Source organism: Lontra canadensis, unplaced genomic scaffold (assembly GCF_010015895.1).
Source record: "Lontra canadensis isolate GAN:19392208 unplaced genomic scaffold, GSC_riverotter_1.0 scaffold1, whole genome shotgun sequence".
NCBI classification, from domain to species: domain Eukaryota; kingdom Metazoa; phylum Chordata; class Mammalia; order Carnivora; family Mustelidae; genus Lontra; species Lontra canadensis.
Window position 1 is genome coordinate 37,812,198 of NW_022630995.1, and position 27,474 is coordinate 37,839,671.

The 27,474-nt window shown below is 35.7% G+C and overlaps 1 protein-coding gene across 6 annotated transcripts in view; it reads left to right on the top strand.

Annotated features, from left to right (window-relative positions):
* ARAP2 (ArfGAP with RhoGAP domain, ankyrin repeat and PH domain 2) overlaps positions 1-27,474 on the top strand; it is a 183,974-nt gene that overhangs the window by 122,527 nt on the left and 33,973 nt on the right. For 4 of the 6 annotated variants that reach the window (XM_032853582.1, XM_032853617.1, XM_032853589.1 and 1 more), the window contains exons 23-27: positions 3,000-3,147; positions 4,644-4,712; positions 7,142-7,216; positions 10,207-10,324; positions 18,411-18,539. In XM_032853582.1, the coding sequence (XP_032709473.1) occupies positions 3,000-3,147; positions 4,644-4,712; positions 7,142-7,216; positions 10,207-10,324; positions 18,411-18,539 (539 nt within the window). The remainder of the gene's footprint in view (positions 1-2,999; positions 3,148-4,643; positions 4,713-7,141; positions 7,217-10,206; positions 10,325-18,410; positions 18,540-27,474) is intronic. The other 2 variants (XM_032853611.1, XM_032853605.1) reach the window with 2 other exon arrangements.

Sequence of the window (27,474 nt, forward strand, 5' to 3'; positions counted from 1 at the left end):
TTCATTACTGTAAAACTGATTTTCTTATGACACCATACAAGTGTAGTATATATGTTATATAGTCCTATCCCTAAGGAGACATTGGGACAGGTTTTTCTTCAAATACTTTAATGTATGACCGGGTTCCTAAAGTTCATTAAGTTAACATTTTAAACATTGATTTATACTTAATTTTTCTTAAAATCTGTTGATTGAGCGAGAGTTGGCACACACTCTCGGGGTGGGTAGGGGGGAAGAGAGAGGTGAGGAGAATCTAAAGCAGACACTCTGCTTAGTGTAGAAGCCTGATGTGGGGCTTGATCCCACAACCCTGAGATCATGACCTGAGCCAAAATCAAGAGTCAGATATTTAACCAACTGAGCCACCCAGGTGGTTAAGAATCTTAAAATTCTTAGTTCCAATTTGAATTTGAGATAATGAGTTCCTGTCCTCCGCCCTCCCTCCTTTTCTTCAACTGACATATATTTCAACTGGCTATATTTTAGTGCTTACTATGTACAAAACAGTACCTATTAAGATTCCATGTGAATAGAAATATGTGATAATAATACATAAAGATAAAAAAATCTTAAAGTCCACTGTTCCAAACAGAGTATCTGGATGTCCAAGTGAATGCCCAGGGGTGCTGCAGGGCATTTTGTATTTTTTAGGGAAAAACAGCAACATTGGGACAGCTTTTAAAATAAAGAATTTTAGCATGGGCAGAAGGATTGAGTGACTTGTCGTGAGTTGACATCCAGGGGATGCTTAGCATCACAAGGGGTATGTGAGCTGGGTGTGAAAAGAAGGTAAATACAAGAAATGAGTGGAGGATATTTTCTGGCAAACAGGTGTGCCGGGGATCAGCTGGTTTGTTGTTGGCTGGCAGGTAGTTGTGAAAGGCTCAGGTGGTCATGTAAAAACATTTAGATTTTATTCCTTTAGGTAATAAAGAGTGATCAAATCCGCTTAAGGACAATAACCCATGAATGGGATTGACTGGGAAGAGATTGGAGTAGATGCTGAGAAACGAATCAGGAAACCATTCCCTTGTTAATGAGAATGCCTGAGTGAGAAGAGACTCAGTGAGCAGACTGGGAGCACTTGGAAATGACAGAGTGTGGGGCAGAGAAATAAAGGAAGGGGAGGAAAATATCCTAGTGTGGACTTTATGCCAGAAACGAAGGCAGCTGCAGAAATGGAAGAGGAGAGAGGTAAAGACTAGCAAAGAGGTATTCTATGGCAGAAGGAAGTCTCACAGAAGGCAGGAACGTGTGATAGAGTTGTCAGAAGTTTGAGAGGTCGATTTGGATAAGGTCAGATTGATTTAGCATTTAATTCCATCCCTGCCCAGGATAACAGATCGCTTCCTCCATGACTAACATTTACTTAATTCCATTCACCAGATATTTATTACACGCTCCAGGGTGATTAAAGCAAGAGTCCCTGATGGGGTGATGCTTCGATTCTAGTAGCACAGGCAGACCTGCAGATAAATTTTCCAGATGTTATAATTTAGTGTGATAAAAGTACAGAAGTGGTTTTGAGAGGGATGTCCACAGTTATTATTACCCCCCATTAACTTGCCATTCCTTTTGCATCTTATAAATCACATATGATGATTATACTTGCTCTGTCTCTGCTGTGCAGTTTGGTATTTTATTCCGAGTTTCTTATATCATCATATATATATATTCCTGTCACCTTTACTCTTTTTTGTAACTACAAGAATCTGCTTTTTATAGACAGGGGTACCTAACTTAGTCTTGTTTTATTCCTTTGATACAACTGGTCTCCCTTTTTTAGTATATATTTTAAAATTTACAGATGTAATTAGACAGTCAAGCAGAGTCCTATTGTATATAGTCAGTGACACATATCAACAGATACCTCCATGTGTGTATCACTTATAGTTATCATCTGTGCATTTTTATCAATGTAAATTTCCTCCAAACACATGTAGTATTATTCAAATCACTTTACACTCAATGTTTGTGAATATACTTTACCCTTGAACAATGCAGGATTTAGGGGCACTGCTCCCAGACGCAGTTGAAAATCCACGTATAACTTCTGACTCCCCACCTCTGAACTTAACTACTAATCACCCACTGTTGACCAGAAGCCTTACCAGTAACATACATAGTCAGTTAACATGCACTATATGTGACAGACGTGTTACATAATGTATTCTTACAGTCAAGGTTATTGAAGTCACGAAACATATTTATACTACTGTACTGTATTTATGGAAAAGAATCCATGCGGAAGTGGACCCACACAGTTCCAATTGTGTTGTTCAAAGATCACGGAACTTTGAGGGCTCTCTGTAAAACCCACATGTTGTAGCCTCTTCATGGGGAGAGTTGACTCCTCTGTTTGCGTCTGTTCATTGCAAAAAGCTGTTCTTAATAATATCCAAGAAAAGTCTAATTGTATTTTTAAGTTAAGTGTTTGCTTCTTGAGAGAGAATATCCAATTTTGAACAACCATACAAACACATGGTGCCGAGTGTTCTCTCACCTGATTGCCCTTCCTGGAAAACTCAGCTTAGCCTTGAAGAACCTTGAATTTGGAACTCTCTTCTAAATGCCTCCCAATTCACCTTTCCTGCCTTGTTCCCTGCTTACCTACTGCCCCCTAGTCCCTCTTTCATTTATGCTTCAGTCCCTCTGGTCATTTTCTGCTACTGTGCAAGCACATCTTTATGCCTTAGCTGCAGGTTGCACCATTATCTGGAATTATTAGAATATAGAGGGTCCCTCCTCCAATCAGCCAACAAGTACTGCTTTGTAACTTGTAATCGTATCTTCTTTTAGTTTTTTTCTTATGTTCTTAACTAGACTGTAAACTACTTAGAAAAAAGAACCACATTTTTCTTTAAATCACCACCATACCTGTTAAATCAGAGACCTTCAGTATGTGTGTGCTAAATAATGATAAATGGGTATTGTGACTAAAGTTCTATGAAATTTTCAAAAAGAAGTGTGTGGTAATGAGCTGTGCTTTTCTCTAACAGGGTTCAGAAATGCTCAGAAATCAATCACATGAATGCGCATAATTTGGCGTTGGTCTTTTCATCCTGTTTGTTTCAAACTAAGGGACAAACTAGTGAAGAAGTGAATGTAATCGAGGACTTAATTAATAATTATGTTGAGATATTTGAGGTAAATATTTTATATCCTGATCTTGTTAAAATAGTTTTGCTATTACTGTTGGCAGATTTAAAAATACATTTTAGGATGTTGATAATCAAGTCTTTATGAATATCTAAAAATAAAGGATAATTATATGATTTTTAATACATTAGATACAACTAACCTTTTAAGCTATAGCCATTCATTTAAATTTGGCTGCTTTGAAAGCCCTCTGGTATCTTTTCAACAGAATATTTCAATTTATGATGTTTCTGTTTTTTTGTTTTTCTTTTTCAGTATGTGCATGCAGTAAGTGTGTCTACTCAGAGGTGTGAAATTATGAATTTCACAAATTTGGAAATAAATACCAGGCTGATAAATTTTGTAATTGAATGCATTTTAGTGTTTTCTTTTAATTGTGTCTTAGTTAGAAATTAAAAAAAAAAAAAAAAACCTGAAATAATTATCAGGTGGTTTTTACTAAGTTACCTGTTCTAATTATTGGACTTTCAATTTGCTATTTTATGAAGTCAGTATATTCATGTTTCATCAGAAAACTGTCGGAATAAGAATGATTTCTTAGTTGAAAGAAGTAAAAATAGAGGGAGTAAGCCCAGAATTTGAATGTAATGGATCTGAGTCAGAGGTCCAGTTCCGTTCACCTAATTTCCACTGGCATCTTAATTACCACTGGCATGGCTGTCATTTAACCTTTGGGGCACTCTTAAATAGGGCTGTATAAGACTTCTTGTTTTCCAGGGTTATGGATATGTTAGTTGAAATCAAGTGGGTTAATGTAGTAGGTTATTATATGTAGACTTCTTACATTCTTAATGTAAGTGATCACAAGATTCCTTAGCCAAGAGAAAGAAACTCTTTTAATAAAATAAAAACACAGTTTGTATCTTAATTTATGTAGGAAAGGACACCAAAGTTGTTGGGTTCTCTTTGCTCTTTGATCTCTTTTTAATTTTCTTTCTATATGTGTCCACTGTTTTTGATCAACAGCAGCTTCTTCGCAATAATTCTGATGCTGAAAAATGAAAGAATTCGGGGACAAAATGTGTGGCTTTATGTGCTCTCTTTATTTTCTATTTTTGTACTGTTACATAAATAAAAAATCAAATGGTTATCTTCATAGTTTTGCTAATTCCAACTTGAAGTGGTAGAAATTTCGTATGCACTTAATGAGCATTTCAGTTTGAGACATGAGTCTTGTCTCTCAACCTACATAAACTCTAGCAAATCATTCATCAGCCCCTTGCTTATTGAATTGCTTAGTGATATAGCTTCCGTTGCTGGAATCCACAGCTTGAAGTGATGTCATCATAAAACGCTCTGAACTTTATGAGGCTCTGTTATGTTGGCTTTATTTCTGCCCTAGCTGTGTGGGCCCATGCTGATTAAGATGGCCATTCTCATTTATTTTTAAATTGTTGGTCTTTAAATTCCTGAAGAGTTATGTGAGGATGAGTACCATAACTCCTTGTATTTTATTAGAATATCCCAAATTATATTTTAAACAGGTTAAAGAAGACCAAGTCAAACAAATGGACATAGAAAATAGCTTTATTACCAAGTGGAAAGACACTCAAGTGAGTAGTATTAGTTAGATCTCCAAAGAATTAAAAAAAAAAAATCACAAAAAACAAAAACTTCTGTTGTAAGTAAAGATGTTTGTTGTATTTATTTTTAAGTTCCTATATGAAGCAAAGTAAAAGTAATGGGGGAAAAAAAAACCTAGATAAAATAGTTGCATAATTCTGCAGCATGTTGCTTATATGCGAAATGCCAAAGTATGTTAAAATAAATTTTTCAAAATACAGAGGGAAAAATCGTTATTAATCTTATTAATGCCCTTTGTAAAATCAATTTTACTTACAAATGCGCTATTAAAAATGCCAGTGGATTTCAAAGGAAGCCTTTAAAGCCAAAAAGATACTAGAGTAAATGGAAAACTCAGCTCTATAATGATTGTTTCCATTCTGATTTTTGAAAATATAAATTATTTCTTCTACGCTTTTGCTCTGCATGCTCTCAGATGATTATATTAGTGGAATGTTTCTAATGTCATATTTGTCATATATGCTGATTTATATCTTAAATTTACTATTTTCTAAATCTTCTTTTGCTTGCTTCGGTTGCATTGTATTGGATTCGTGTGTTCAGGTTGCGCAGCAGTTTTCCAACATACCTTGCCTTGTTTGATGAACCTTCGTTAGACTTTCTTAAAATTCATATTTAATGTTCCTCTAATCACTTTGAATTATATTGGATTCAGGATACCAATGTAAATAAATAATATCCATAGGTCAAATATATCCTGTTTATAGATATACTCAGAGAATGAGGCAAATGCTTCCTTATTAGTTGACTCTAAATTTACCTCATTCCTGAAATATTAGAGAAGTCATGCAGCTACCATTCCATAGCAAGGAGGGAAGGAAAAGCTTCATTTCTAGTACCCAAGGTCCCTGAGTACTAGTACTGTGATAAAGCATCTCCTCCATTTTGACCCTAAGTATTAATGCAGCTTTTAACCATAACACTAAAAAACCTAGCTTTTTATCATTTCTCTTGAATTACTGCTTTGTAGGGAGTTTCAGTCATGAAATAAAGGGTTGTGTGAGTCCAAGGGATAATCTCTGGCAGCATAACCCATGTTGTTATTAGATAAAGTATGAGTGTCCTTCTGCATTTTTCTTTTATATTCATATTACAATAATGAGTCTTGGCTGCTTTTTAATTGAGCCCATAAGTAGAAGAAAAGAATTGTCTACAAAACAGAGTAATTGGACCAGAAAAGTGGAAGACTTTGGAGAAACCTGTTTTTCTCTAATCCATTGAAAATTCTGCTATGGTGTTTTTTTCTGACAGTCTCCATGTCTTATCCCCGTTTGAATTTCCTAGTTATTCTTGTTTTGGCTTCTCTCTATGAGTCCTTTGTGTTTGTGTTTTTAATTTTTAAAATGTGTCCTTCCTGGAGAGTTGTTTATGCAAACACAGTGAAAAGTAGAAATATCAACTGTATCTTTTCTTCCCTTGAATTTTTGTGTAGCATCGAAAGTGAGGAAGAAAAATTGGAAATAAGCTTTCCTAAGTCTCTACTGCCAGTATAATTAAGAACTTCCTCAAAGTACATTTTTAATGTTTTCCTCACTAATTTCTTCATCAGGTTTTATTTTTAGGCAAATTTATCTTCGGGATGATTGTTTCTCCAATACGATCATTTTTTTAAAATTGGGAGATACTATTTCTAAGTGGTTACGTAACTTAAGGCAGTTTCTGAATAAAGCTACTCAAAATATTTTTCATAGATTCATGTGGTTTTTCGTTACCCTTTTCCACATTATACTGTCAATGTACATTGCAATATCTTATGGTTTTTATTTTCTGGATTGTCTCTTCTTCACTTAATATGTCTGCTGGGATATAATAGTGACCCAAATATTGGAACACTAAATGGTTGGCTAACAATAATTAAAATAAAAACTTCTCTTTTCATCTACTTTATTCTGTCACTTCACTTTTTTTTCTTTGCTAAATATATTTTCTCTATTTTTAGTTTTAATATAGCTCCAAGCTAATTTATCCTCAAATGTCAGTTTTTGGACGTATCTCTGAAAATTTAGCAACACCTTTTTTCCCTTTTTATTATTGTTATTGTACCCACACTGTAGCTTAGAGCAAGTTACATGTGGATCATTTTCACTTCTCATTTTGTTTATCCTATTAACACACATGGCGATGGCTCTTACAACCTCTGTTGTTGACGTCAGCATATTCCTTCTCATTGTAGCCAGATTCATTATTTTACTAAGAATATAAGAGTATTCAGGACATTAAACTCTTGATTAAGAGATGAAAAAAAAAATGGCCATTTGTGTAGATTCCTTCTCAGCTGCATCTGGAAAATGGGTATTATCATGTTATCAACAGGCTCATTTCACTATTGTGAAATATTTGGCTTTGTGTCTTAAGTGTCATACTTATATTTGCTGTTTTCACATTTGCCCCTTTCTAGGTTTCCCAGGCTGGAGATTTGTTAATTGAAGTGTATGTAGAAAGGAAGGAACCTGACTGCAGTATTATAATTCGGGTGAGTCCTAAAGATGTATGTAAAGAGTACTTTTGGAAGTTGCAAGTATTAATATGCATTAATTTGTATATCTTGAATTTTCCATTATTTCTCATATTTTACCTGTCCAGTTAAAAAGATGACTGATTGATAGGATTGACATTTTATTCCAGTATCCTCCAGAAAGTCCATGTTTTAGTCATTTGGAAAGAAAACATCTTAGGTGCTTTAGTTATGGTTAAGATTTTCTGTAGGTTCTAGGAAAAAACCTGACCTCAAATACTTGTTCCTCCCCTTTGTAGTATCTTAGCATTAGGCAAGTTAACTTACTCTGAGTTGCAATCATCTCACCTATAAAATGAGGAAAATTAAAGTATTTACATCATATCATTAATGTGAGTCCTCAACAGGATACTGCTTATAAAACAATTGCTTGGCACATAAGTGTTTAATAAATAATCGATACTACTGGTCCTATATTATTTTTATTATTTATTAATGGTCTTCCACTCTTGTATTCTAGACTAACTTCCTATCTTCCAATTGATTTGAATATTGGAGAACTTGTCTTTTTTGAGAATATAAATCTTTTTTTTTTTTTTTTCTTTTTCTGAATTAAAAGTGTCCTTCTTGTTCTCCCCTTCTGTGTTTCATCAGCCTTAGGGAGGGTAACAGTGATAATTCAGATTCCTACTCAGTTAAGACTACATTCTCTGTGTGAGGAAGACATTCTGCCATCTAAAGTCCAATGTTTAAATAGAGTCATATCTTTCTGGACTTTAGTTTTGTTAAATACGTTGTAATATTCACTTATATTTTTTAATGATTCCATATTGTGTCTCTGTGGCAGTGGTTAACTCACTTGCAACATGGAGTGAAATACTACAGTCATAAGTCCCTAAGAGCAGGAGCCTTGCCACTCATTGGCCACATCAAATTTCTTATGCTGAACGTGGTATGCTGGTAATAGGGGACACAAGGAAGTAGTACAGATAATCAGCACAAGTTCATCACTAATGCTAGAAGAGGTATTCAAAGCACATGACTTAGCTCCACCTACACACTCTTTAGTAGCTCATTTTAATTTTATCTTACTGGCAAGACCATAATACAAATTACTAAAATTGAGCAAAATTCTTATTTAAGTATATGTATATAAAGGACTGTCAGTTTCACCTTTAACAACTCCAAATTCTCTTAATTTTTTTATTTTTATTTTTTTAATGATTTTATTTATTTATTTATTTGACAGAGAGAGCGAGAAAGGGAATACAAGCAGGGGGAGTGGGAGAAGGAGAAGCAGGCTTCCCGCTGAGCAGGGAGCCTGGCGCAGGCTGCATCCCAGGACCCTGGGATCATGACCTGAGCCACAGGCAGATGCTTAACAACTGAGCCACCCAGGCGCCCCTCCAAATTTTCTTTAAAAACTTAACAAAAACGATGTAAAAATAATCATTAACACTTTTTTCATGCTTCAGACTTTAGAAAACTCTTCAGTTATATTTATTTCAGCTGGTCATTACCTCTGCCCCAAGAGGCTGGTGAAGCAAGTAATGTCTCAAGTTCACATGAATACAAACTGGGAATTAAATAAGTGTTAAAGCCAGAACACATACTTTGACCATCATATTCCTAACTTGATGATCATCATACTGATTTGTATATTCCTTGGAGTAATAATTTCCAAAGCATGCTTTGGGTAGTTCTAGTAGTTCTGGGGGTTCCCTGTCCTTGGGAGTCTTCTGGGATAAGGAATGGAGTTCCGGTTTTCCGTTCCTTGGTCAACCTCCTTCACAGTTTAGTGTCTTAGTAATTTATTATTTTAAGAAAGGGTTATGCTTCTTAAAAAAATGTTAAAGCCATTCAGGTGAGCAGCATTATTGAAATGCTTCATCCAGTGTTTCTACTACTAAAAGTTTTCCAATTTTCCCAGATAGTGAGGTTTTTATTCTTTGAAGATTATATTTCATTTGGCTTTTAAAAATAGAAACCAGTAGACTTTATTGTATCATTCATACATTCTGAAGAATGCTACACATTCCACAAAGTCCAGAAGAGAGACTGTAGATGCTAACTGTAAGAAAGTGTGTTTTATGTTACTTATATAAGTGCGAATGCTTTTGCTTATGATTGGTACTGGACAGGAGAAATGGTAATGAGCACATTCCTTTTTGAAGAAATGTTTAAATAGGGCCATACTTTCACTGAAAATGTGCAAACTAGGTTGCAGTTGCAGTATCCCAATGTTTAAAACATCTTCTGTTTGTTTAGCATTAGAACTAAATTCATATTGAAGAAAGTCACTTGCTTTTGTCTAGTATGCCTTTAAGAATGGTTAAAAAAAAAAAAAAAAGAAAGAAAGAAACCAGTCAGAATTCCCTAAAGTCCCTGAAGAAGATGGTGTGGTTATGCCATGGCCTGAGGCTTTGGGACTCTTGTGGAACTGGCCCCAGGGCTGGCACGGCTGGCACAGAGACTCTGCCCTCTGCCCTGAAATCCCGGCTCCAGCTTGGTCCCATATCCCACCATCTGTCACTGGCACGACAGGGCACACCACAGCCCACTAAAACCCTGGAGCTTTTTGGCATGGTAGACAGCAGTCGATTGTGTATAATTCAGGGCCCAGACCGGATAAACCAAACCGCTGTGAACTCTTGATTACTGAACTGATGAGTAAAAATTTTTAGTCCTGGAATACCATTAGATTCATTGTCTGGTGAATCCTTCCTTGAGTGATCTAATGGCTCACTAAGTGAGGAAAAAAAAAAAAATTCTTCCTGATTATGTCTTTACTGTAATATCTTTTTGCACTCACATTAAAATGTATTCTAGTTCATGGAGAAGAACTGAACAGGCTGTTTTTCTATGTGCTTAGAGAAGCTAGGTAAGCATACTAAGTAAGAAACTTAGAGCATCATAAGTTGGTAGATGGGGTGAGTACTCTTGGTGCTGTCATTAGGTGACTTCTGTGTGTGACATACATTCTTGAAGGAATTTTGCCTCTCTTATAGATATCTCCTGTGATGGAAGCAGAGGAATTAACTAATGATATATTAGCAATAAAAAATATAATTCCTATGAAAGGTGATATCTGGGCCACATTTGAAGTCATTGAAAATGAAGAGCTAGGTAAGTGATTTTCATGCTAAGATTCTTAAATGCCTTACAGTGTGAGGAAGTGCTATTTTTGTGACAAGTCATTACAGACGTGTTTTTTAAAGATTAACATCTCATTTTGAATTCCCTTCTACCTCTGTGCATGTGTTAATATGTTATTGCCACTTGAGAGTGCCCTCCTATGATTTTACTCATCTTGATAATTATTTTCTTGACTATAAAAATACAGTGCAAAACATTAGGCATCTATGTTGCTGCTTTATGAAATAGGCCTTTGTTTATAAGGACAAGCAGTTTGATTTGTAACCATATTTTAAATGGCCACCCACCTCATTCCTGTATACTACTCTTTTAACAAAAACAGAGAATGTTGATTTAAAAGATTAATATTTTAAAAAACAATTTGTTTTAAGCCGAGTGGAAGCTTTTTGTTTTTTTTTTTTGTTTGTTTGTTTTTTGTGTTTTTCCCTGTCCTCTGTCTGTCTTCAGTGGAGTGGATCAGATATTTTGTCATCTTTTATCTCAGAGACGGAAGGATGGAGAGAGCTTTTAAAACACCTTGACTACCCCAGTAGTCAAATGCTGAATAAGCTTTACATTCTAATGACACTATTTGGTTGTAAAGACCTCTAGGAGGAAAAAAAAAAAAGAAAGATGCAGAATGTCTTTGTACCTTGACCATCTGTCTAGCTGATACCTACTAAGGTCTTGGGACCCTTTCAAGTATAGTTGTCAAACTGCCAAAAGTAAAATCTTGCCACCTGCAAGCTCAAGATAAAAATTAAAATTCAACGTCAAAATACCCCATCGTGTATCATCAGGAGTTTTGCAGTCAATGTTAGAATGAAATGGGATGTCCGATACTTTGTCTTTCATTAGTTCATCTTGATGTTTTCATATCTTTTTACAGTGCATGATTCTTTAAAAATCTAATTTATATTAAAAAGTAAATTTTCAAATAGTCATTGTCAAGAGTCCATGACTCCCATGCTTTGGTGTTGGTTCACATTGTGTCTCCCCATACTCAGTCACTCCATTTACAGGAGATGGTCTAGTGGATGTTCACTATGAATGCCCCCCTCAACCCAGCTTCCAAGCCCACTTGATTTGGTTCAGGCTTTACTTGTCCTTTCTGTAGAGTTTATTGTTAATTATGATTCCCTTTCCTTTTGAAGGTCTTCACTCTGTTTTTGACACTGCATGGATTCTCCAACCTGGCTTTCTAATCATTTTATCTCATTTGTCAGTTCTTTTTGGTCTATCCCTTTAGTGGTAGGTTTCTACTGACCCAATCTCCTTTTTCATCTTTTCTTATTTAACATGTTCTTTTATAGATAATCCCTTCCTTCTTTGTACTCACCTTCATGAGCCGGTGTTTCCCCAATGTGTCTTTATTTTCCCCCATCTGGGCCAACAGTTGACCTCCTTTAAAACCCATACTAAGGGTTCCTTTGCACTTTGTCTCATCTTACAGTGCCCATCACATGGATTTATATTTATCTCTTGGGAGCTCCTTGGAAGGAAGGGGGATCTTTCTTTTTTCTATCTCTGGTGTCTGGCGTAGTGCCTTGGACATATTTGCCAGATGATTAAAATCTACTGAACAAGTGAAGCACAGTCTTTGCATTATTGTAGGTATATGGATGGTTCAGGCTTTTGCTTTTTTGTTGTCTCATTTTAGGGAAAGGGGGTAGGTCATTAGCTTCATCATATTTGTGAGTAAAAGATAACTCTTACTGCCAAAAGTATCTTTCTAAAATTACAAATAAAATCATATTGTTCCATTGTTTGAAACCCTTTCCTAATTTCCTCATTGCCTATCCTTCAGTATTCAAATAACCCCAAATAACCTTTTCTCCATGATGATGTTTAGATGAACCTAGTTCTTCTCACTGAGCTTTTTCTGAATACTAGTTTATCATCTATAATACTGCACATTATCAGTCAGAATTACTGTAGAATAGTAATGTGTATATATCTGGTTCTGTTAGATCCTATTTTTTTTAGGACATTTACCATGTTTTTTAGACTCTTATATCTGTCACTACCTCTAGTATAATGCATTGATGTGGAATATACCCCACAAATATCTTGTTAACTAAGGTGGAACAAAAATAGGTGCATTCTGAACTTGAGCGACTTGGACTGTTGCTCTTTGTATTAGACGTATCAAAATGTGGAAGGTACATGGAGTGATTTCTGCTTACAGATTAGGAATCACTAGATCTCATGGCCCAGTTTAGCTCTTAGACAGCTGATTGTTTACTATATGCTTCTGTTCCTGTTGTTTTTATTAGGAGATCCACAGCAGAATCATCAGTCATGGATTTGGGGGTAACCATCCTCTCCCCACTACTCTTAACTCTCTCAAGGATTGAGTCAAAGCAGATCCCTGTGTCACATCATTGGAGCTCTGTGCCTTTGGGCATTGGCGTTCCTGACTGAGGAGCGAGAAGAATGAATGAGGATAGATAGGAATTCTATATAGCTAGAAGAGAGATTTCAGTATATCTGGAAACATCATTGCTGGAGTTCTCTTGGAAAATGAAGGGTTGCTTACTCTGAAAAGTGACTGAGTATCAACTTGCATATGACAATTAGTACATCACAAATAGAACATTGGATTGGTTGTTTTTTCTGGTCTTTGGTTCAATTAAAAACAAGTTTTAATGAGAATATTAAAAAAACTTAGGAGACCAAGTTGTTTGGATTCACAAATGTCTAAATATGTAATCAAAGGAACACCCCACACACCAAGAAAAAAGACATTTGATGGAGTTAAGAATTCAGATTTGGCATAGTTTTAATATTTGTCCACTCATTAAGTAGAACTCACTGGAAGAGAAAGCTAGGATCATTTTTACTGCTCCTAAGGGAGCGATGCTGGAAGAGCAGCAGAGGCGCCTGTGATTGTGCTGGCTTACTGAAGCAGATGGGAACCTGTGTGCTCCGCCTGACCTTCTGAAATGTTAAAAGCTTTATTTCTAGTAACTTGCAGGGAAGAGAAAATGAAATATAAAAAGAAGATAAAAGTGAAGGCGTTGGTAGTCACAAGATTGTAGCTGATAGGAAGAATGTCAGCAGGTAATTGCTGCTTTTTCAAATGTAAATATAAATTCCCCCAAGTAACAAAGTAACCAAAAATAAATAGATAGCTAGATAGGTAAATAGGTAAGTAAGTGAATCAGAAGTGCTGGATTTTATTTTAGGTGTCAGTAAATTTTAAAGCAATAGTTTTCTACCCTAACTTATCCAGTGCCCCTTTTTTATAATAATTATTTTGTAATGTTCCCTTTACCCTTCTGAGATAATTTATCATACTTACTTTTTTTTTTTTTTTAAGATTTTATTTATTTATTTTTTTGACAGGAGAAACACATGGAGCGAGGCAATAGACGCAGGGAGAGTGGGAGAGGGAGAAGCAGACTACCTACTGAGGAGGGAGCCGGATGGGGGGCCCCATCCTAAGATGCTGGGATCATGACCTGAGCTGAAGGCAGAGGCTTAAGCTTAATGACTGAGCCACCCAGGCACTCCTATTATACTTACTTTTAAACAAATTAATATATTTCCCTAATTATATAAAAACGACAGGAAAATATATATTGTGTAAATGCTCAGACGCTCCTAGATGGCTGAGAATAATGAACATAGATAATGGGATTACCATGGATGCGACAACTACAGCGCAGACCGAAGCATGTCCGTTTGTGACTCCTGTATCATCGGCATCATTACTGTCTTAGTCCATTTGGGCTGTTCTAACCATTCTGTAGACTGGGGGCTTATAAACAGTAGAAATTATTTTTCACAGTTCTGGAGGCTGGGAAGTTTCACAAGATCAAGGTGACAGCAGATTCAGTGTCTGGTGAGAGCCTGCTTCCAGCTTCATTGAAGGCTGTCTTTTCCCTGTGTTCTCACATGGTGGAAGGGAGCTCTTTGGGGTCTCATTTATTTTAAAAGGGCACTAACCCCACTCATGAGGGCTCTGTGCCCACGACCTCCAAAATGCCCTATCTTCCAATACTGTCACATCAGAGATTAGGTTCTGACAAAGAGTCATCTTGTTTTGCTTTTATGGTAGTCAGATTGATGGAAAAATGACATATTAAAACCATATAAATATTTTGAGAATTTATATGTAAAGTTGTTAGATTCTAGGCTCAATTTATGAATTGGTTTTCCCTCTAAATGAATGTCTGATGGGACATTTGAAATTTGTACTGGATAAAGAAAAGTCATTCTTTGTGTCATTCTTTGAAAGATGCAAGCATACTTAACCCCTGGTGTCAATCACTAAGACAAGCTGAAACCCGCTGTAGGAGAAGGTACTGCCTTCATCTAGAGCTAACCCTCTCAGGTATGCTCTTATTATAATGTTTCATCTTAAAACTGAAGCTGTCCTCTGCAGATGTAATCCCATATCTTCAGTGCCTTCACCTGCTGAAAAAAAGTAAATAAACAAATAAAAAACCACCCCAGGGGCCTCGTTTAAGTAGGCTTCTGGACTGAGAAGTTCAACTTTGTGAAGCAGTTCTGTTCTCAGCAGCAGCAGCACCACAAAGTGTTTTCTTATTTCTTCCTCATAGTTACTGTGATGCAGAATATCTGTTCATTTTTGATCAGGATTCTTTCCAGCCGGTCTCCTGATAATACGGAAAGTGCTTTCACCCTCTGAGTGTGGACAGGACAGAGCAAAACTTGAATAGCTCTTGGGTTTTAACTACTGAGGGAATCATTATTGTTTCAGGAAATCCTGTGTCATTTCTGCCAGAAATTTAAGGACAGTACCTGTTATTTGGAGTGGAAAATGAATAGTTCTTTATTTAACAAGGGAGGCCAGGTTATTCTCTGAACCTGATTTTCAGATATTGATAATGTGATTTACCTCGCTAAATAACCTTTTGTTCTCAAGTAACCTTTTCTTCTTCATAACCTTTTCTTCTCAAGTAACTACACTGAATTTTCAGCAATATTTAAGCTATAGATAGTATGCAACTGAGTTATTTATTTCTAGTAATGCCCTAATGCCAGATGATGTGCATCCCATATAATCTATCATGACAGATGGTTGCAAATGGAACTATAAATACAAACTTATTTATTTGTAGGAATTTACATTCCAGCAGTGTTTAATGTCTCACTTGTTCCTGCCTCCTCTCTCTTCAGGTGGATTTTAATGCCATTTTATAAAGGTAGCATTTGAGAGACTAATAAATACTTATCTTTTCATCTCATGCTTCAGCTCTTGCTTTTATGTAGGAATTTGGATCTTCAGGATTTTCATTCTTCTGAAGTATTTCATACTGTGATACTGATGAGAAAAACATACTTGACAAATTTTTGGCAAATTTGTATTTACTTCTGTATCTATGGTGTCAGTTATACTGTGATTTCAGTATAACTGAGAACACTTTAGAGCTGTAGTATCTGCTTGTCGTAGTGACCCTCTTTAATACAAATGTTCTGATACTCAGAAGTCTCATTACCAATTTAATCTTGTAAGAAAGAAAAAGCTTTTATTTCACTCCAAATACTGTTTTCCAGTTAGGAATGGAATTCTCATTTCTAAGTCAGCTGTGGGTTCATCCGTTTCCCTGAGTGCTGGATGTTGAAACTTTCTTGGTATTATTTCCTAACCATCTTCTCACCAAGGATAGGCAAGATACCTTGTTTGGTCCTCAAAAAAATCTTAGCAAGTTGATGCTTTTTTCCCCGAATTACATGTGAGAAGATCATTGTGTGGGACTTTACACAGTTTCCCAAAATAAAACTGAAGTGTGGCATTTAAAAATATCGGGCTTAGAAGTAAGGTAGATTTGAGGTTCAAATCTTTGTTCTTCCCTTGAACCAGCTAGGGTTTGACTTTAGGCAAGTTGACTCTGATCTTTGGGTTTCTTTACATGTAAAATATGAATGATACCTAATAAAGTGTGCTGAGCAGATTAAAAGTGATTATATATAATATCTGATTCATAGTTATTCCAGAAATGGCAACTGTTAATTGTATCAGTGGTGTCCCAGAGATTGCAAGTAGTAGAACCAAGGATTAGGTAATGCCAAATGTAAAGAGAGTGCTCATTCTATTACTAGTTGTTTTTTTTTTTTAATACAGTTAATCTAATTATAGCCTCCATTAATAGAAGACAATCATTTATGGAGTAATCAAAAATCGAATTTATAACTTGGGCAGTTTGTGGGAAATTATTATTTTTGTCAAACCTTTCAGAAAATTACTGGAATTAGCGGTGCCTGGCTGGCTCAGTTGGTTAAACATTTGTCTTCAGTTCAGGTTATGATAGGGTCCTGGGATCTAACCCCGTCTGGCTTCTTGCATCTCTCTCTTCCTCTGCCCCTACCCCCAGCTCATGCTCACTTGCTCTCTCTTACTCAAATAAATAAAATCTTTTTTAAAAAAAATTACTTGAAGAAAAATGGAATTGATAAAGCACAGAAGATTTTGTCTTATTTTACAAAGAATTTTGTTTGCTGATTATTTACAAATATTTTCTATTAATTATAGGCCACCAGAGAAATTCACGAGATACTTTATTCCTTAAGTATTTATTGAATATCTGTTATGTACTTATCAGTCTGCTGTGTACAAAGGATATATTTGTAAATAAAAGGCAGATTCGCCTTTAAGATGTATGGCTTATTTGCTCATTTTTGTTGTTTTGTGTGTGTGTGGTTTTTGGTAATTGCTATCATCATACTGAGTAGGCTTGCTCCAATAAGCATAGAATTCAGGTTGCATTTTCTCATACTGAACAGTAAGCACGAATCTGTTTCTTTAAACTGGAATCAGAAAAATTTGTTTTCTTTTTCTGTGGACCTAAGATGATTGATAAGTTCTGGAATGCTGTGGTCATAGCAGGGGAGATCAGGATTAAGGAGGATGTGATATATTTGGTCATTTTACTTTTGATTTTATCACCAATTAAAATATCATGGTTCCTATATGAGTATGATGCTTTTGACATGCTCTTTCTTGTTTGTCATTAGCATTCTTACTTCAGCTGAAAATGAACAGCCAGAATGCTGTGCTCTTTGTACTTAGGAAGGGATGAAAGAGTTGGATTGACTTATACATGGCTATGATCCTGAGAAGGCCACATCAGCATCTTTGTGTTAAAGCTGATGTTCTTGCCATTTCAATCATGCCATTCTCAGGGTACTGTGAAAAGTTTTGAATTTCCTTTTTTTCCGAGCATATGTTTCTGCTGTAACATTTTATTAACTGATTGCCCTATTTTGATCAGGAAAAAACCTTCTATGAAGCTTTGATTGTAATTGTAAAAACCAGGTGTTTTTCACTCTATGCTAAAAATTTGTGATATACTTAAAAAGAGGATTGCCTAAAACAAAACATATGAATGAGTATTTATCAAGAAGTCTGTAAGATGTCATTAACTTCTTGATTTTAGACTATTGTATCAATAGTTACATATGATATTGCCACATATTTCTGATTGATATTTTCACTAGTGGACATAAATGACTTAGTAGTATTTTATGATTCTTTTCATCTATTCTCTGTTGAAGGCATATTTTATAAATTCATATTAATTGACTGTGGTAGTTTCAGCTCTAAATTGTTCATTGGTATTGATCAGAAATTATAGCATGCTACTCATGTTGGGATAAACAAAGGTTATTACTTACTACTGAACAAAATTAACTTTGCTAGTCCTTTTACAGTTAATTACTTGCATATGCAAATAGCTTTCCATAAGCAAACCAGAATGTTACCTGAATTAAAAAGAAGATGGTATAAGAAACTGGTTTCTTTTACAAAAGGGTAGCATTATTTCTGAGATTTTATCTAAAGGATAGTACCTCTGATTTTTTTTTTTCCAAAAGCTGAGTAACAGATGTCCCTGCATAGATTCATTTATACAATAAATTAAATTTCATCATATGCTTAATGGTGTTCTATGTGTTAAGGTCTCTTATATGTAGTCCTAGCATGTTATTGTATAACATAAGATGTGGTTATATTTTTTGTTGCGTACAGATCTATTTTAAAGGATTTTTATAAATTTATAAAAACTGATCATTTTTTTTTTTCAATTTGATTTGGTTTTATTTTTTGCAGAACGTCCTCTTCACTACACAGAAAATGTGTTGGAGCAGGTGCTTCGGTGGAGTTCATTATCTGAGCCTGGCTCTGCTTACCTTGTGGTGAAGAGATTCTTAACCATTGATACAATGAAACACTATAATGGTAGGTGTTGTTATTTCACATTGCAACTACAATTGAAACTTCAAGTGGCTAAAGGATACTGATCATGGCATAAGTACTATGTAATAATGTAAAAGAAAAATTGGGAAACTAAATACAGAATCCACTTGAGGCAGTATTGGAGGATTGGAAGGAGAATATATAGATAGGAGTCCTAAGTGCCAGATTCAGACTTTCCTGGAAAGTAGCATTCTGCTAATAGTTGGCTAATTTGACAGTCCCAAGTTAAGGTTTTTATAATGAATGGTTTCTATTTTTAAAAGGACTTTTGCAGTACTTAATGTGTTTTTCTAAGTTTTAAATAGATGGTGATACTTCTTCCTGAATTATGTTTCCATTTGAAAGTTCTCTGGGCATTCAAGAAGTGCAAGTTATACAAGCTCTGAGACTGAGTGGTTGTTGGTAATTCCCACTTATTTTGGGGTAATTTGTGGGCAAAAAAAAAAAAGAAAAAGAAAAAAGGAAGTACAAAATGTTATGCTTCCAATAAGTATACTTGCCATCCAGTTAGGAGAAGACATGTACACATGTAAGGTTAAATAAGTCTGCTAGGACAAGGGAAACATGCCAGCCAGTCTCTGAACCCTTGTGAACTATCAGAGAACTTTTTGTTCAAACTGATTCTTCTGTTGTCATTAACTGACAAATTAGAGAAAAGATCTTCTGCCAACTCCGAAAGCAAAGAATTTAAGTTTTATAAGATAAAATTTACTACAGCTTTTGCAATTGATATTAATAATGACTGTTACTATCTATTTATCACATATCATTAACTGAGCTCTGTACCTAACAAAACTCATTTCAAGTTTTTTAAAATTTCCAAATGGGGAAAGAGAAGTGCACAGAAATGAAGTAATTTGCCCTAGATCATACAGTTACTAAATATTGGATTTGAGAACAGATTGGTCTGTCTTCTAATTTTATATATATGTACAGCTCTTAAATGCTATAAACCTGCTTAGAAGGATTTCAGGCTCTCCAGCTAATAGCCGTAGATCAGTAAGCTCTTAATTGTACCACAGCTAATCTGATACATTCCTGATTTCATGGTAATGTCCTAGCACTAGGATAGACTGGAATAGCAGAAGTTGATTTCTCACCGTCTGGAGGCCGGAAGTCTGAGATGAAGGCACTAGCATGGTCAAGTTCTGAGAGCCATCTTCAGGATGCAGACTCCCTTTCTTCTATCTCCTCACAGGATGGAGAGCAAAGAAAGGCAGCAAGCTCCGTTGTGACTCTTAGGATGCTAGTCCTTTGGGAGCGCTCCACCCACTGACCTCATCTAATCTCAATTCCCTTCCTAAAGGCCCCACCAGGGGGTAGGATTTCAACATATGAATTCTGGGGAACACAAACATTCAGTCTATCACGTGTCCTTTATATCTCAGATATCTGTCCTGTATCTCGTATACTTACCGAGAGCATTTTGACAGAAGCAAGCAGTGTCACAACTTATATGTCATTCTCGTTTTACATCTAAACAGGTATTTTCTTCTTGCTGGAGAAATTTAGCCTTTTAGAAACCATTATCTTATTTTAAATTCTTTAATATAACTGTATATGTTTTTGACCACATACCCACACCTCTTTGGGATTGCAGCAGAAATTTTCTCTACTCCTACAAATGTGACATGATGTAGAGCAGTAGTTCTCAGGTTGATTCTCTTTTTGTTCCCCTGGGGACGTTTGGCAATGTCTGTAGACATTTCGGAATCACAACTAGATGTTTCTGGTGTTCAGTGAGTAGGGACTGGAGATGCTGTTAATCATCCTATAAAACATAAGACAGCTCTTCACAAAGAATTATTTGGCTCCAAGTATCAGAGGTGCCAATGTTGAGAATTTTCCAGTCAGATAATCTGTGAAATCTGTTCTAGCTCCTAAATTCTTTTATTTCATGTTGACACTGAGATGAAGAAATAGTATCGAGCTTATGAACCAAGACCTGTCCACATTATGAAATATATATAATAGGTTCTCATGGTTTCTTTTCTTTTAGAAAATCATCTTTTCAGGTACATTTTAATTTTTCTGGTGAGAATTTTTCTTTTCCTTTTCCAAGTATTCTTCTGAAATGTGTCTAATTTACCATGTTACAAAGTACTTGAAACCCATACCTAGACATAGTACCTTAGCTCTTGTTTGAATGCTAGTGGATTGGCCAGATGAATGAAAACAGACAAGAATAAGATCTTAAAAAGGCTGTGATATAAAAGAAAGTTTCGTGCAGGTAGGCGAGAAGGATAACCAATGCAAGAATACTATTAAGTGCCCTTGGTCTTTGATGAAAAAAACAAGAGCATACACATTGAGCTGGTTGAGAGCAGTCACATCTGAATAGAATCCTTAAGGTTGCTTAAGGACCCAGAGAAATGGTAGAGTGGGGGACTGCGCTGGCTCTGCCTGAAACTGGGTCAGAAGATTAGGTGTCAGCATGATGCCCGCGTATTCCTGCATGTCCTCTTCATGGGGTTGGGAGTGTGTCCTTCTGGTGTGAAAGTATCAGGCATTCGTAAGGTGTAGACAAAATATCTGTATAAAAACTGGAGAGCCCAAGCAGTGGAAAGCAGGCTCAAATGATAGGATCAGGGATTTGAAGGAAATACTCTCTAGGGTAAAATGTCAGCAAACTTTTGTGTTGCTCTCCCATCTCCTTCGTTCCTCTGATGGGGTGGGAGCCATAAAACACATGCCTGTGCCCTGCCCTGTCCCTTCCTCTGGTTTCCAAACGAGTATCCAAATTGTAATTATAGTTTCTGTAGTTCTTTGTACCAGGAAATTATTTCTCTTTGCATGGAAAAAAAAGTGAGGTGTTAGAGTAACACCAATAGCAAATAGATTAATTGGACCATTTCATATTAGTAGTTAATGTATTTTTGGTCAAAAATAGGAGTGTCGATGCAGTAAATATTTTAAGAACTTTTTTTTTAATCTTCTAGGCAATAAAATTTTTATAAATGTTTTTTAATTAGAGCTTGATTTATATTCAGATTGTCAAAGCAAAATAATCTCTTTCATTATGGTTTGCTCTGCATCTGTGTGAATTTAAGATTGTCATTTTAAAGCAACTCCGGCCGGTTGTTTATTTTTTTAAATCAATTTCTTAGGTCATGATTTGTTTTCCCTATAATTGTATCTTGCAGTAACCTGGAGTTTATAAATACTTCTTTTGGCATATATTTGGTGATAGATTTTAGGTTGGTTAGATATTCCGTCTACTTTGTCTCTGTCTTGGCATATGTCTCCTAAATCAATCACAATGACCACCTACTCCAGAGTCATTGCTCCGTTCATTACATCCACTGCTCCTTAAAATTGGGATCTAAAAGGAAAGGAATGAAAGTAAATCAGATGTGATTTCTCTGTCAGTTTGTTAGCAGAAAAACTGGAATCATCTCAGAAATACATTGCTCTTCGTGACAGAAAAGGAATAATGTGAAGGGTTTTTCTTTCTTAACATTTTCTTTCTTTAGCCTGGGGAGCAAGTGGAAATTAACAGAATTTGAAACAAGGGTAGTTGGTTGCAACCACATTTTTTTCCTCAGTAACAAATAGCTAATGTTTTAACATTTTGTTAAGATAAAAAGTAGTACTTTCTGTGTTTTTCCATACCTGATGTCTAGTTGCCACAGATGTTACTATCTGCCTACCTGACCCTATCTCTATTCCTGTGTGTGTGTGTGTGTGTGTATGTGTTTGTATATATACATGACTTGCACTTCATTAATTGAATTTTTCTGATTTATATAACAAATCACAAGCATATAGTTTTTTACATTACATTTTCAACACCTCCTTGCTAAGTCAAAAATTTTATCAAATAAGTTTAAAGGCTTAGGGTAGTGTAGGGGTTTTCATTCCCTTAATTTTCTCATTTTATCTGAACAATTTAAAATGTTGGCATCACAAGTAGGAGTGGATTTTAAAATCATCCAACACTTAATTTCTGCTCATTCATTTAAGGTAATGAAGTAGCATACTTCACTTTTATAAAAGTATATGAGAGTAAATAAATTTTCTATGGCCTCTACTTAGAAATCAATTTTGTGTTCTTCAAAAGGAGCATTTTATTTCTTAGAAACATTTTATGCCATTGCCATTATTGTAATGAGGAGTTAACTAACTTGAAAAGGAAGATAATAGTCCTCAAATTTCTTTTCTACCCCATGGATTATGATTGAGACTTTACAATAGGGAGAATAAAACTTCATTTAATTTGCCATTTAGACTTTGTCATAGCTAATCTCACTAGACTGTCTTTTGTTATCATTATCTCTTGTATTGAGTTAAGCTTCAGCATCTCTATCACAGGTAAACCATAAATGAATACTTTCTGTAAGGCTCCGGAATAAATAATTTTATGTTGCTAACGTCTTGTTTTAAGCATTAAAGATCTTTAAAATTACCCAGATAGTATGTGATCAAGTTTTAATGATCTCAATGGGGAAGAAATACTTTTAAGATATAAGCTGTAACTCAAATGCAGATCCCTGTGGGTTTCTAAATTTAGATTGCTGCATAGGACAGATGCTTTGGAATTAAATTTGCATTAGAATAGAATAGTTCAAAATGCAACTGCTTCTGGCAAATACAAACCTGGAAAGCTACAGCATTCACTATGAACTGACTTAGGAAAATAAAAGAAAATTCCAGCGAAAATAGTACAAGTCCATAAATCATAGTCTAGCTGAAATGATTCGCTTTCCATTCCCCGTCAAATCTTTTTAAATCCAAATGTGTATAAACGTTGAAGGTAAGCCTCGTCCATGTCAAATGGAAGTATCCTCTTGGAAATTGATGAGTCTTTGATATTCACTATGAAGCATGAATTTTCTGACTTCTTTTAATATTGTCATTCTGTAGTGAGAAAACCAACTGGTAAGTTTCTATTAGGAATCTACCAGGCATCTACCGGGGAAAATTTGAAGGATTGTTAAGCATTATCTTTCCGCACAAGGAACAGAAAATCCAAATGTATGAAGTCTATTTAAATTCTAAGGCTACAAACACAGCGTGTGGTACATGACTGCTAAGGGCCAGGAAGGGTATGGAGAGCTTTCAGGCACAGACAAGTGGTTCATTTAGTTGACTATTGACATCTCTTCCAACACCGATGTCTCCCATTTAACAAAGTATCATTTCTTGTTTAGTTTTTCATATATGGGTTATCCTCTATAACAGGACAATGTCTTATGCTTTCACTCACTCAAAGTACACACTGAGGAAACTTTTTAAACTATAAATGAACAAAACACTTTGTTAGTGGCCAAGTACCGACTGAATAACCCAGCAGGGCTATCTCAGCTTTTTTTTTTTTTAAAGATTTTATTTATTATTTGACAGAGACAGAGATCACAAGCAGGCAGAGAGGCAGGCAGAGAGAGAGGGGGAAGCAGGCTCCCCGCTGAGCAGAGAGCCCGATGCGGGGCTCGATCCCAGGACCGCGGGATCATGACCCGAGCCGAAGTCAGAGCTTTAACCCACTGAGCCACCCAGGCGCCCTGCCATCTCAGCTTTTATCTGGTTAGGGAATGCTTCCCAAAGGAAATTAGCATCATGGTATTATTGAGAAAGCAGGATATAGTCCTCTGTTTCTTGGGTTTGAATGCTTTGTGAGAGATTAGGATAGGGAGTATAGAAGGGGGTTGCTGGTGGTATGACATAGGGGTGCGGTCACTGAATTCTGTTTTGGATGTCTTAAGTTTTAGTTGTCAGGTGCCCAAGGGTATATTGTCTAGAAGGGATCTAAATACCCATCACTACAGACCACATTATTTGGAACATGGTTTTAGTCTTTGGAGACTATAACATCATGCAGTTGTAGTGTGAAAGTAAGAACATTAGAGTACTGAGCATGGAATTATCAGCATTAAGGCACCGGTGTATCAAAAGAGGCCCTTTGTGTGAAGGAACCTTCAGAAATGTTGCCAGAAAAGGACAGAACAATGTCATGGAATTATCAAAGGAATAAGTTTTAGGAAAAATTGTGTTTAACAAGGTAAGATGGTACACGAAGCCAGGAAAGGTACTGGAAAATGTACCATTACTGTGGTAATGATGGTGATGGTGGTGGTGATCATGATAATAATGACCATTACTTGGAAGTGTCTCATTATAGAAAATAGAATTCTATGTTACATGTTAAGAGACTTGAATTGTAATTATAGGGCATTTGCTTCCTAACCTTGTCACAAAACTTTGTGAGCCATAGTGTTCTCATTTACAAAGTGAAATCGTATTACCTATACTTCCTACTTTAGAAAGTTGTATGGGGGGATGCCTAGCGAGCTCAGTCAATAGAGCATGCAACTCTTGATCTCAGGGTTATAAGTTCAAGCCTGACACTGGGTGTAGAAATTACTTAAAAAAAAAAAAAACTCAGAAAAGTTGAATGAGAATCAAATGCGATAAGATACATGAACACTTTGGAAAGCCTAAAGTGTTACCTATGTGTTAAGAGTATCTAAAAACAAATCGTGATTTAATATAAAAGAATACATCATTTACTATGCTAATTTTTTTAAAGTTTATTATAATTCAGTGTAACAGTAAAAACAATAGAAAAGTAGTTTCTACTTTCTGTAACTTGCATTGTCAGTTATACGACATGGAATTTCTGGCACTTTTCTAGTCAATCCTTCAATAGTAATTATGTTTATAATTTTATTATTTATGGAGACTCTAATTGTAGAAGAATGTCAACGGGCTACTAGTTCTATTAAGCATTGTTTCTTCAGTACAAATAGCATAATGGAAAATAGACTGGGAATGAGTCAGGGGACGTATTTGGCTTTTTCTAAGACATAGATTACTTTCCAGCAGCTATTACCAGTTTGGTTTCTACTCAGTTGCAGAACTAAATTTTACTGAAATGAATTTTGACCAAATGTCATGCAGCGAGAACAATGTATCTGAAATTCTGCTTTCTCTACATCATAAAAAATGCACATGTTCTTTGTCACACGGTTATTTGTCTTTCCAGCCTGGCTTATTTTCCTTAGCATAATATCCTCTAGGTCCTTCAGACAAAAGAAAACAAAACAACGAATAAATAAACAGTAGAATCAGACCTATAAATACAGAGAACTGGTGGTTGCCAGAGGGAAGGGGGTGGAATGGGGGAATTGAGCAAAATGGTAAAGTGAGTGGGAAGTACAGGCTTCCAGTTAGAGAATGAATAATCACGGGATTAAAAGGCACAGCATGGGTTGGGGGCACCTAGGTGGTGCTGTCAGTTAGGTATCTGACTTTGGTCTCTGCTCAGGTCATGACCTCATGTTCTTGACATCAAGCCCTGAGTCAGGTTCTGTGCTCAGCATGGAGTCTGCTCCGAATTCTCTCTCCCTCTCCCTCTGTCCCTCATGCTCATGCTCTCTCTCTCTCTCTCTCTCTCTCAAATAAATGTTTTTGTTTTTGTTTTTAAAGGCATAGCATAGGGAATAGTCAGTGTTATCATAATAGTGTTGTAATGGGACAGATAGTAACTATACTTCGGGGGACATAGCATAAACTTGTCAAATCATTGAATCATATACCTGAAACTAATGTAACATTGTGTGTCAACTGTACTCAAAAAAGAAAAAAAGAAATATACATCCTCTATATAATCGATATCAAAGAAAAATGTGCCTAATTTTTAATTTGTAGGAAATTTTTAGCTATTAGGTAACAAATATTGCCAGTATCACGTGGTTGTGGCATGTTTTCAAGAGGATGTCTCTCCCGGAAACTGCCCATTTGCCTCCGTTACAGTTCACGGGCAGAGATGGAATAAGGAAGTTTTTCAGGTAACGTGTAGCCTTGAAGAAATAATCTTTGCCAGCAAAAGAAGGGGAACACATAGAGACCATGAAATATAGAAAAAAAATGGACCTTTTTAAAATCCTGTTGTCTTGTTCAGAACGTATATAAGAAATATAAGACATAACAATACATTTTAGTTACTATGCATTTACTCTGTGACAGATGGTGAGTTGAATACTTTGCATTCACCATCTCATTTATTCTTCCTACTTAGTCTACTAGTACTTAACTAGGCCTTTACAGATGGAGAAATTAGGATATGGAGACATTACATCACTCCCTCAAGGGGACCTGCTTGTAAGGTGGTGGAACAGGCATTTGAATCAAGATGTCTCCAAATCCAGGCCATATATTCTGTTGTAAGCCACCAAGTATCCTGAAATCAGGGATAAATCAGATTTCAGTTTTTCAAACTCTTAAAAATTCAGTCTCTAAATCATCAGGACTTCGAAAGTATAGTTCTTTCTGGTTTTGCTTTCTGTAGACTTCATAGTACAGAGGAAAATGATGTGTGTCATCTGTTAAATTCTACTTCCTCTGTCCCAAGCACTGTTCTAAGTGCTTTATATACTAAATCCATGGAGTATTGTAGGTGTTCCCATTTTGCAGTTGAAGAAACTAAGATTCAGAGATTACTGCCTGAGATTGGGTGTAGGATGTGGTTGTCATTAAAATTCATTTGCAAAGTGTGCTCTCAGTTACTGTGCTATGTCAGCTCTCCCATAGGTTGGGGAGGAAAATCCAAGGTACACACTGTTTTAAAAAGCAAATATGAAACAATCATGTACTTTAAAGCAAAGTGTTAAGCAAATATGGTTTATGCATTCAGGAACTAAGTTATATCTTAAAGTTAAGAGACATAAATAACAAGTATGGACTAGAATAGTTAGAAAAAATCTCTGTTATAAGTTGGGAGAAGTGGGATAGAATTTATATAGAAGCAAGAGAATGGAATTTCACTTAAATTTATTAAGGTGATCAACTTAAGTCATGCATGGAGATGAGGATTAGTTTTCCAAACAGTATATTATGATCGACTGAATTTTAAATATATTTTAATTTAATATTTTATAGAGATGAGTAGGAGACGTTCAGTTCAGCCTTTTAAATGTCA